At 43.8% G+C, this 11,977-nt stretch overlaps 2 protein-coding genes across 2 annotated transcripts; both read right to left on the bottom strand.

The window, feature by feature from the left end:
* Positions 1–611: 611 nt before the first annotated feature.
* Positions 612–2,387, bottom strand: LOC116249712 (uncharacterized). The gene has a single exon (XM_031622928.2). It carries the CDS (start codon positions 2,100–2,102, stop codon positions 720–722), a length of 1,383 nt encoding a protein of 460 aa, XP_031478788.1. The 5' UTR covers positions 2,103–2,387; the 3' UTR covers positions 612–719.
* Positions 2,388–8,857: 6,470 nt separating this feature from the next.
* Positions 8,858–10,981, bottom strand: LOC116249664 (LRR receptor-like serine/threonine-protein kinase ERECTA). Its single transcript, XM_031622851.2, has one exon. It carries the CDS (start codon positions 10,349–10,351, stop codon positions 9,134–9,136), a length of 1,218 nt encoding a protein of 405 aa, XP_031478711.1. The 5' UTR covers positions 10,352–10,981; the 3' UTR covers positions 8,858–9,133.
* Positions 10,982–11,977: the final 996 nt, after the last annotated feature.

Genomic DNA, 11,977 nt, shown 5'->3' with positions numbered 1-11,977 from the left:
GGTCGTATCCAAGTTCCAGTACTTGATGCAATTGCAGATGTTTAGCCTCATGTTTATGCATTCTTTAGTTCATTTAAAGGTGTTTGGCATCGCTTAAATACTCGTGTACGTTACACGAATTCCGAAGGGGGTGGGGGTGCAAACTGCAGACGTTTCGAACCTTTTGCTACCATTTTTGCTCCAGCACAAAAAATCGTATTTGGGTATGAAACGTCTCTATATGCACACATATTCTAATGTTTGTAGTGCACTCAATATTTGCCACCGGTTCTAGTGGAATAGTGAGATCTTTAAAGATCGTCGGAGTTGGTACCCTCGCATTTGTGGAAGCAGATGCTGGTTTTAGACTCCAGAGCAGGTTGCAACTTGGGCACCACGGGCTTTCCTGCTGCTTTGTTTTATTTTCGTTTTCTTTACGGCATAGGTTATGTTTGGCTTTTCCTTGAAATGAAAGTGAAAAACAGAGCAGCCATGCAGATGGCCAAGGCCTTCGCCAATTCTCTACTGGCGGATTTCTCATTCCATTTGACCTGCCATCGGCGGGATCTCATTCCATTTGGAGGCTCAACTTCTCAGAAGGGGAAGAAAGAAACACCAGCTTATTCGGGAGGCGTAGGAAGAGCTTTAGATTGCATTTCTATAGCTTTAGGCATAAAGTACGAAGGCATAAAGTACTGCAAAGCACAGCGAGCGAGCGAGAGAGAGAGAGAGAGAGAGAGTCACGAACGCAATTTGGCGACTAAAGCAACGGTAAGTGCAGCGCCGGCGCCCGTGAGTGTTGATAGTAGAGCGTGCCACATATTCATACTTCTCCTCCTGTTTTCAGATTCCAGCAACTCAGCCGTCATGCTGTCGATTTTCTGCGCCATCTCGTGCACTTTCTCTGTCTCCTTCTTGAAAGCCCCACAGATGGTCTTCAGCTCCTTTTTGTAGCTCCAGAAACCTTCATGATCATCTTCTTCCTCTCCCGTCCACGCAGTTGTCATTAATTCTCCACTTTCGGAGGTCATCAGCATCTCCGCCGTCCTCCGCAGTTTGCACAACACCTTCTCCCCTAAGGCGCTTGCACCCTCATACCCCTTCATCCATTCTGCTGCCCTGCCCTCAAGCAAGACCATCTCTTCTTTCAACGACTTGAGCTGCGCATCTTTTACTTTTATCTCACCTTTGAGCTTCAGAACCATCGTGTTCAGTTCCTCGTTGTCGCTCCTGGCCCTCGAAAAGCCATCGTTGGACTGCTGCAGTTCCGTAAGCATCCGATAATTGGTGTGCAACAAATCATTACGAGACTCCTCCACTTCCAGAACTTTCTCTTTCAGCCTTGCCACATCATTCAGTAGCTCCACTATCGTGAGGTCCCTCTGGCCGATGATTTTCTTGCTTTCCTCGTTTATCCCGACCATCCTGCGGGTTTCGGATTCGAGGGCGGATATGGTCCGCCGCAACTCCTCTGTCTCAGTCTTCCGAGACTCTTCAATGGCCTCTTTCAACTTGACGATCTCGGAAATCTTGGTTTCCTGAGAGCAGATGGTCTTCTCGAGCACCGTCTTCTCCAGCTTCCATGACCTGTCGATTGACCGACACAGTTCAATCATCTCTGCGATCTTGGCTTCTTTGCTGGAGATGGCATTCTCGAGTCCTTCTTTCTCTATCCTCCACGAGTGTTGGAGCGCTTCCTGCTGTTCTCGCGCTTCCTGCAGATAAGACAGGAGCTCTCTCTCCCATCTGTCATTCTCCTGGCTGTATTGGGATACCTGGGCGGAGATGATAGTGGCGCCCAGCATTCTCTCTATGTCGAGAATGGCAGAAGAGATGCGACGTTCTTCTTCTGAGTCCATCTGCTTCTGAATGGAGGAGTCCCTCTCGAACATCAACACTTGGGCTCTCTCCTCTGCCTGCGAGATATCATACTCGAGCTTTTCCTTCAACTTCTCCAGCCCGGCTACCTGTTGCCTGAGCTCCATCGTCTGTCTGACGAGGAGGTCATTCAGAGATTTGAGGTTGTTGGCAGTCTGATGGTCTTCACTGTTGAGAGGAGACCTGCCCTTGGGCTCCTCTCGTCCGTCATTGCTCGATGCCTTTGCGACCTTCTTCTTGGCCATCTCTTTGTGAAACAGCAAGCCTCCCTCCTTCTCCTCCCCCCCTCCAAAAAAGAGGCACCGGCTTCAGTAGCTAGCGAGAAGCAGCTACCTGCCCTTGACCAGGCTGAGGAGAAAATGAAGAGGAAAACTTGAGGGAAAGTAAAGAGGGGAACGGTTGTAGTGGAAGAGGAAGGGGAAGGAGGCGCAGGAGGAGATAAGGGTGGAGGACGGAGAGGCAGGAAATGCAAGGGAAGGGATGGCGGCGAAAGAGGGGTGGGAAATCAAATGGCATTTTGTATGGCTTTTTATAAGACTTCCCTCCCTCCGCTGCCCACGTAACCCCAACGGCTACATAACATCATTTTCACGAAAACCCTAATATGGAGGAAAGGTGGTGTTGTGTTGGTTATAAACAACAAGGGCGAGGGTGGTTGTTTCACGCCACTTTAGATAAAAGATGAGAAGGGAGAAGAGGGAAGGACAAAAATCGATTTATTTGACCTGATAATGGCATTCTTAATATGAAGGTCAATACTATTGAGTTTGGTGTATGAGAGAAATGAAAAATAATTTAAAAAAAGGACAAATTTGGTGTGAGGGAAACAAAAAACAGTTTAAAAAAAAGCAAAAAAAAAAAAAGAAAACGTCTCAAGTTCTCATTAATTCTGGCCCAACCAGCACTGGTTGGTCAGAGAAACTGGGGGTATTAAAGGGTTGGATGGACATCAAAAAGCGGTGGAAGGTCTCTGTGCACATCTTGGGCTTCCCTCCCTCTTAAATGCTTAAAAAGAAAAGAAATTGATGATTCCAACCACCCATGTCTCTCTCCCCTAATAAAAACATGGAGAGGTAAGCAAAAAGCAACTTGGCATAAAAAATTTACTTGTATCCCATTTTTAGCCGGAGACCCTCTGGCTTCTTGTTATCCGCAAAGTTGATCACACCTGCGATGCGATGAAAATTCATTTCTCCGAATCTCCCCTCACCGTCACATCGCTGTTGGGTGGTGATTGGACACCCGGTTTAGTTGTTTGCCACAACAAAATAAAAAAGAAAGCAAATAAATTGCGTTTTCGTCGTAGTTTTTTAATGGCTCAGGAGTAGTTAAAGTCCACAGTCGGTGGGAGTGGAAAAGGTTGATCAGTGGGAGTGGAAAGGTTGATCAGTGGCAGTGGGTTGCTGAAAAGGTAGGAGGGCTGAGATTGGTATGCCAGTCCGACCAGCATGCCTGTGGAAGGAAGATAAAATTCAACTCGCTCTTGAAACGCCACGACGTACTGCGCTTGATAAAAGTAATGCATCTCCTTTTGCTTGGAGAGAAGGAGTGTAATGAAAACCTTGCACGGCAACGGTATGAGGTGGTGGCGGTGGATACATTTGCTTGGGTAGCTAAATAGTTAGGACGCATCCATTGGAAGTTGTGGAGTAATTAATCACCTCCTCATCCACAATTCCAATCCAAGGTACGGTGGGAGTTATGCTCCCTGCCTGGTTTATTAACAAAAACGAGATATTTACAGGAGGAGATGAACAGGCGCCAGACCAAAAACACCAAAAAACTGTTTTAACACAAGCAGCAGAAAGATAAACAATGTGACTCTAGCCCAGGGCTCTGCAATCTCTATCTCCACCACTAATACACATTTGTGTGTGTCCATAAATCGACCTCCGAGCGAGGCTTTTGATGGTCGAACATTGATTTGCCGGCATGGCCCTTCGCTTTCATCTGCTGCTGACATTGCGCTCCCATCGGTCTCAGGGAGACGGAGGGACGTGCAAGTCTGTGGTGGTGCATGCAACTATAGTGTATTCACATCACAGGAAAAGCGCCTTTCTCCTTTCCTTGCCGTGACACGCATCTGATTAAAACGTTGGTTACTGAGAAAAGAAAAAGAAAAGATGCAAAAAGCTGGTGCATAGAACATCTTCTTGTTTTTGGTTGGAAAAAAGAAGAGAAGAAGTGGGTTTTCGAAAATCCTCAGGAGATTGATTGGTCCAACAACATGTGGCCCAACTCTTTTAAACATTTTTTGTGATGCAAAACAAATTTCGTGGTGATATTCAGCTGGACAGACAACCAGAGCGATTGGATAAACTCCACGTGTTAAACTTGCACTCGTTTGCGGGATTGAGCAGCCAGAGATGATCGCCATGAAAAAGGAGAGAGAGGAAATTAGCTCTCCGTGGCGGATTCGACTCAGCTCCATGGTGCCTGCCATATCCAGTGCTTTTCTTTAGCTCTTTTTTCTTTTTTTTATATTGGTTGGCCTTGTGATCTTTAAAGACACCGCATAACCTCTTCCAATCTTGTTTCCATTCCATCGTCGATTCACTCAATTATTTGGCTTCTCAATTTAATCCAAAAAACCTATTTTCATAATATATCGTGTTTTCTTCTCGAGTTTTATCTTTTTAAATTACTTCAATTATGCCTTCTTAATAAAAGAAAAAAGAATGATATGGTTAACGGTAAGAGCAGAGAGCCACATGTCATTGTACAGCTGCGAGACAGAAGTTCTGGGTACTATTTCAAAAATGTTTATACTTACTAGTATATATATATATAAAAGTAAATAATTAAAAGCACCTATACAAAAATAATGAAAATTTGTGGAGCTGGTGCGTGTAATTACCTCTAAGTGGCTCTGCTCTTAAATGTATGTATGTAGAGGTGTTCCTCTCGACTTAAATTTTTAGGTCTACTACAGTAAATAAAGAAAAAAAAAAAAGGCCGGTTGATACGCAATGCTGCCATTACAAACAAATGACAGAAGAGAGGAAGTGGGTGTGCCGAAACTGAAAGGTCGGCGAAACCATTTCGCGAGTCAGAAATCGACTCCTCTTCCTCTCAGCAACTAAACAAACCTTGGGAATGTGTGTTTCAGTCATCCATCATAATTCTTATGGCCTATTACAAAAGTATCATCGTTATATAAAGGAAAACATTTATTTAAAGACATTCAAATCACTCTATCATATCTCCCACACGGGTTATGGTTTGCCTAATTTAGTTGATGTTCGCCATCTCCATCTTCACAAATTTGATTGAAAAAAAAAAAACTCACTACATGCCAAACGGACTGCTTAAATAGCCTCCGTTGTTTCTCACATCCCTACCGTAATGACCTTGGATTTTTGTAAGAATTTTTAATTCAAAAGATCATTATATTTTGGAGTTCACATAACATTTGAGATTTCAGATTTTGATCGACAATGTCACACTAAGATTTGAAATGAAAGGACATGAATTTGAAAAAAAATATAGTGGCAACGATGTAATTATTTAATGTTTGCTCACCCAACGTTTTTAGTAAAATTCTGTTTTAATATCTTGTATGGAAGCATGGACCTTCCTAAAATTTTTAGGTGTAATTCCTAAAAAGTGAGAACCATGCCCATTTAAGACTATTATTCTTGAATACTGGGTGGTTATCATAAAATGGTAACCTAAATTTCCAAATAGTCAGGTATAAATTGCTCTTAATGTGTAGAAGAAATAAGCTTAATGGAGAAGAATTATGTAACTATTATTAATTAAAAACAATAATGACATAATTGTCCATCATCATGCCTATTATGCCCTTCATATATAATATATATGAAACTTATATTTTGTTATATATTTAGGGTTTAGGGAATAAGTTGACTTTAGATATTTCATCTATGAATAATTTATGAATGAACCAAAATAAATTTATTTAAGATTCGAAACAAGTACTCCTTAGAGTAATTTTGAGTTAGATTTGCCAGAAAATCTAAGGTACGACAACTAACCTGTATTGGTAGTTAAGCAAAACCACATGCTAAACTAGATTTATTTATTATTTTATGATCTTGCATACTATATGGAATTGCCTTATGATTTTGAAATTGAGTGTTTGATGATGGATATTAAAGGGAAAAAAAAAAAACCGAATCGAATGTATTGCTTAAAGCTTCTATTGTGTCCAAGCATAGGTTCAACACATGCGTATGCTATAGTGCTTATGATGTTACATGATTGTTCGAATGTAGTTGTGTTTTAATGATTACAGAAATTTATTTCAAAACAATTTGTGGGAAATTCTTGACATATTCAACAAACATCACTATTCATTGCATGAAAATTTGATTTATTGTTTGCTCGTAAAAATTCCTCAAAGAAGTCCTTGTTTTTTTAATGTGAGTAAACTCTGTTTTCTGATCAGATTTTGACAGAAATTTTGTTTCTCCAAAGTTATAGATCTAAAATTAAGAGAACTATTTAAATTGAAATCTAACACTACTATGCATGTTTTTCCCAAAAATCTTAGCCGTTAATCTTTTGCTTGTTGATTTATAAGGTCAGCAACTGAGACAAATTTTTGAACTATAAATTCTGCTCTAATTTGAATAGTATTGAGATTCTGAAATTTTAATAAATCATCACATATTCAAATTACTTGATTGTTTCAGTTTTTCTCGTTAACGGATTAGGCTGTCAGAAAAAAAAAAAAAAGTACAGGGCTAAAACGTTATATTCAATCTGTATTGAATTTTTAATAATATTCAGTTCCATTAACATTTCAACTAAGATGTGTTATGTCTGAAATGGCCATTTTTAAAAAAAAAAATTAAAAAAAGTAAATTTAAGGGTTTTTTTTATGAAAAATTGTTGTTTGGTTCCTCACATCTTATGAACATCCCAAAAAATTTGGCTCCTCGAAAGTCCTTTTAAACATAGTACTTAAGGGCATACATTGGTCGAGTTAAATCATTAAGTCCTATTCTAATACTCATGGCTGAAAATGGTTGTTTGAAATATGATCGAGGCAAGGTATCTGATCAAATATATTTCTTTTCTTTAATATCTTTTATTATAAATGAATGGTGATTTGTGAACTTAGTATATGTAAAGACACGAAAAGCCATATGTTGTTTAAAAACGTTATTTATATGTATAAATATAATTGAGGACAAGATGGATTTGTTTATCACATTTTCATATTGCAACAAATTTGATTGAATGCGTTTGTTTTGAGAAAACTCTCGTAGTGCTTTGAGTGCATCTTGATTTCTTGTAGTTTTATGATGAATTTCACATTGTTTAGACACTCTTGGCGTTTTAGAGCACATGAACTAAGAGGGGGTTCTTTGGCCTACTTAGAGTGGAGGGAGGAGGTGGTATAATAGCTCTAGAACCATTTTATATTTTGGAGAGTGAGACACCTCTTTTTGGTCCACCTAACCCGGATTCCTAGACCCACCATGATTCTTAAACTTCTCGAGTAAGTGGGAATATTGTACCGCAAGTCAGTGAGATACTCTCCTCTTATCGATTGGATTGGATCGGCTCTAACTTGAAAGGAATATTGAACCTTGCGTGGCCATGGTTATTGATTGATTGGTTTGATTCTGAATAACTTTAATGTACTTTACAAAACATAGTTCCATTCCTTATCTTATGCAAAAAAAGGTTTGCAGATTTTTCTAAAAAATTATGTGACATTGTAAATTTACTGCCTCATTGGTGGTTGTATTGGGGGAACATCACGATTAGTATACTTGACATATTTAGGACATGGATTAGAACGGGAGCTGAATCATCTGATGCATTGGACATTGGCTTCTGAAAATGCTTTGTTTTCCGTTGAACAGGAAGATTTAGGAATGAGTAAAGGAAAATTCGTTAAGTAGTTGGAGGGACTAGACCTTGTGTCTTCAATTATATTATACGATCGAGATGCCTTATCCATCGGAGTGATGAATGATGATGCCTTGCCTAGCCTAACCAAGTGGAGGCCTCTTCTCCTTTGGCCGTTCCAAGATCTCCATCTCAGCCTCTTCTCCTTTGGCCGTTCCAAGATCTCCATCTCAGCCTCTTCTCCTCCCCTCCATTGGAGATCAGCAATGTATTCGAGCATCCCAAATTAAGTGTTTTGAATCGATTGAGTGGCGATGCTAAAACATCAGGGAAGAGTTGGATCACTTTAAGCGAAATCCGGAGTGGTGGATCGACTTCGACATTTGAAAAGGAAAATGAGCGTCATTTTTTCTTTTCCCCCCCGCCTTGATGTTTAATGTTTATTTTACACGGAACACAACCGACACTTTCCTTGAGCGCCTACAGTAGTGTTAGTACCCGGAGACAAAAGAAATTGCATCGCAAGGAAGCCCTTAAATTTTGCCCATGCAATGCAGCCGCTTCCTCGGAACGTTCCCCGAGGCAACAACGACAAACTCATATAATATTATATATACGGGAAGCAAGCACCTAAATTAGAATGGGATTTGAGACTTGCCCTTGTTGTCAACAGCCATGATCACCCACCACTCCACAGCAAACTTAAACACTAATCAATCATGCTCGCCCATCCTTCTCGTCTTCCAGATATCCATCCAAAACACAAGTGTAGGAAAACGTCCAAACCACGCCCACACACACATTCTTCTTCTCTGCCCTCCTCCTTTCTTTGATGGAGACGCCAACCGATCTTTTACCCCTCAGTTTCTTTCTTGTTAAGGGAGCGAGAGGGCAGTATCCCTTATGTGTGCCTTCCCCTCCTGCACCAAACCACTCTCACCCCACGGCCTCACATATGAGGGATGGTTCGCCCACTCTCTTCTCTGCTTCTCGCGACATTATACATACACATGATCTCTTCCAGCCATGAGAAAGCAGATCAGACATATTTTGTTTGTGCTTAATCCCAACCTTCAATTCTTATTACTTTCCTTCAATTCACAAGCAACGCCTAGTTACATGGACAAAATAACGATGTTCATAGAACAAAAGGAGGAAACTATGAAAGCCGATATAACAAGAAAATCGAACCCTCCTATACGCTATATAGTATGTATATGTATACGCCCTCCAAAAATGAAAGAATCAATACCAAGAATGAAAAGCATGTCGCAGACACAAGTACGGGTTGGGCGTGGTGTCCCTGTAGCCGTCGCCGGCCAGCCTACCGTAATAGCTCCCAAAATCAGAAATAACAAGTAATGAATGGTGATGGATGATTTGGTACCCGGACGCGCAATTATTAGCATTACCCGGCGGGGAAGCTGGTGGGTTCTAGAGGAGGTAGGGATCAGCCGCGGAGTCGGATGCACTGCGAAGTAGGTCGCGTCTTCTGTGTACCTGCTTTGAGAGGGCATGTCGCCTGGCTGGGAGGGATCATGCAGTTGTACTGAATGCAGAGGGAAGTGGTGAGGGGAATGGCAGAGGTCGGGTTCAGCTCTATCCCCGTCAGATAGTTGTGCTGCAGGTATAGAATCTGGATGCCGGAGGAAAGCAACCTGTCGACGAAACTTCCGGGGACCTGGCCGGTGAACCGATTGTTGTTGAGGTAGAGGTTCTGAACAGAGGAGAAGAGGGGAGAGATGTGGCCCGTGAAGAGGTTGTAGCTCAGGTCCACGGTGGGGATCGTCACCTGGTCCAAGGGGGCTACCTCCCCCGTGAAGAGGTTCCTCTGCAGCTGCAAGGACGTGATGGGGAATCCGAACATGGCGGCAGGAATGCTGCCGGTGAACCTGTTCATGCTCAGGTCCAGGTAGTTGAGCCTCTGCAGCCGGCTGAGGACGCGGTCGACGTTGCCGGAGAGATTGTTCCAGGAGAGGGAGAGGTAAGTGATAGAGGGGGGAAGGCGCTGGGGAAGGGGCCCGGTGAGCAGGTTGCGCCTGAGATCGAGGCGGGTCAGTGCGGGAGAGGAGATAGGAGGTATCCGTCCAGACAACTTGTTGCGGGAGAAGATGAGATTGGCGAGCAGGGGCAGGGAGCCCAGCCCTGCCGGGATGGCCCCGCTCAGGAGGTTGTAGCTCAGGTCCAGGGTCTGCAGCCTGCTCAGCCCGGCGAGCGCGTCGGGGATGGGGCCGGAGAGATAGTTCCTGCTGATGCCCAGGAACTGGAGCTGCTTGCATTGGCCGATACTGTCCGGAATAGTCCCAAAAACGCGGCCGGGAACCACCGTCAACTCCGCCAGCGAGGAGAGGCGACCGATGGAAGGGTCCAGCCTCCCTATTAGACCAGGGGAGCCGGCTCTCGCATCCCCTAGGTTCAGCGCCACCACCTTGTTGGGCTGCGCCTCCGTGTCGCAAAGCACCCCAGAGAAAGTGCAGGGGTCGGAGGTGAAGTCCCACGAGGAGAAGAATGTGGAGCCCGGCATGTCTTCCAAGCTTTTCCGGATTGACTGAAGAGCCAGGAAGTCGAGCGGGTCCAAGATGGCCGTGCTCATGGTGGTGAGGCTGAGAAGTATGAGAACATCCAGGAACGACGCCACGGTGGCGGTGGCTCTGGTACCCCCACCCATTATCCCTGCCTTTGTCGGGAAATAGCTTTCTGGGTGCTGGCCTGAAAAGGCGACAGCGAAGTGGTGGGCAAGATGAGACAAACAGGGGAGATGAAGAATAAGAAGAGATGCTTGATGAAGGTGGTTCTGATGAAGTTCGTCCCCCCACCGCTATATACGTGTGAATCTCCTTGCTCTTCCCTACTCCTTGTGGCGGATGTATAAAAAATGATGAGTTGGAAGAATCGATCACGAGGGAGATGGAGAAAAGCAGCGATTAACCATCTGTTACGGTTGGCTCCATCTTTCTTCTCTTTGTGGTGAACGAGCAAGAGGAGGGGCGTGATCGTTTTTATTGCAGCTGGAAAGTAGCAGGAGTGGACCAGTGGTAGCAGCCGCCGTCGTCGTCGTAGTAGTAGTAGCAGCAGCAGTAGTTGCAACAGTAGTAGCAGAAGTAAAGAATGAAGACTTCTCCACGACGCCACCACCTCGTCCCTTCTTCCCCTCTTGTTTATTCGTCGCCTCCCTTCCTTGTCTTCTCCACTCTCTCTCTCTCTCTCTCTCTCTCTCTCTCTCTCTCTTTTTTTTTTTTTAGCTTTTTCCACAGAAGGCGCTGAGTGAAAGCCAAAGCAACGCCCCTGCCCTCCTTCCCCTGTTTTGTTTAATGGGGAGTGACACCTTCGTGCCCTTCCGTTTGTTGTTTCGCATCTCCCTGTTCTCTCTCGTACGGCTAGCGGGGGCACGCCCAACGGTTGTCCGAGCCTGGGGCCGCATCTGACGGAGCTGAGGTTCGGAAGTGGCGCCGAGCCTGTCTGAGTGCCACGTTGTAGGTGGGGGCACGGGCAACGAGGCCCATGTAGAAACGTCTCTCTTCCCGTCCCTTGTTCCCAAGCCTACTGTAGTCCCTTTTACTTTTAGGCGTCGGTAACCACCACTACACTGTATGTGCAAACACGGACGCTCTTTCGACGCTCAAAGCTAATCATCGGGGCCGCCCAGCCCTTTTGCTTTGTATCTCCCTCTCCCTAGTAGCAAGGAGGAAGGGCGAATCCCTACCTCCTTTTGACTTTGGTCAATGCCTTCAACCTTACTCATCGCATCCTTTTCCATGGGTGGGAATGGGGTAGTTCGGCTCCATCCAAAAGCAGTTGTATCTTCTTAAAAGGATCACGTACAAAGGCATCTTCTACTATTTAACAAGTAATATTACATTTCAACATCTCCACCCGTTCTAAATACATTTAACCATGTAAAGTTGGACCTAGCCAAATTTTGGCATTTTTAAGAGCAAAACCGTCAGGTTTAGCGTTGAGGTACATGCATTTTTAATTCCCTCATCAATCATCGATACATCAGCCCTCATTTACATAATGCCGTAGAACAATATGTTTCTCTTTTCTTAATTTGAAAAATGCCCAAATACGAGCAGACAATAAACAAGCTCAATCATTTGGATCCCTAACAAAGATCAAAATTCCTTTCCGATGTAAATCAAGACAAGTTGCCTCCACCCCAAGGCACAAAAGCCTCGCTTTCAATCACGAGTCAACGCTAATTTCTAATTTCTAACTTCTCGCATCTCGAACATGAGCTGCCTTTTTTCTTTATCTCGTTTTAGTAACAACAAAGATGAAATTTCTCCCCCAT

Source organism: Nymphaea colorata, chromosome 3 (genome assembly GCF_008831285.2).
Source record: "Nymphaea colorata isolate Beijing-Zhang1983 chromosome 3, ASM883128v2, whole genome shotgun sequence".
Taxonomy (NCBI): Eukaryota; Viridiplantae; Streptophyta; class Magnoliopsida; order Nymphaeales; family Nymphaeaceae; genus Nymphaea; species Nymphaea colorata.
Note: the sequence above shows the minus strand (reverse complement) of the source record. Positions and strands in the feature narration are given on the sequence as shown.

What these genes read in the sequence shown, in the direction of transcription:
- LOC116249712 (XM_031622928.2), bottom strand. Translation starts at nt 2,102, where the DNA reads ATGGCCAAGAAGAAGGTCGCAAAGGCATCGAGCAATGACGGACGAGAG.
- LOC116249664 (XM_031622851.2), bottom strand. Translation starts at nt 10,351, where the DNA reads ATGGGTGGGGGTACCAGAGCCACCGCCACCGTGGCGTCGTTCCTGGAT.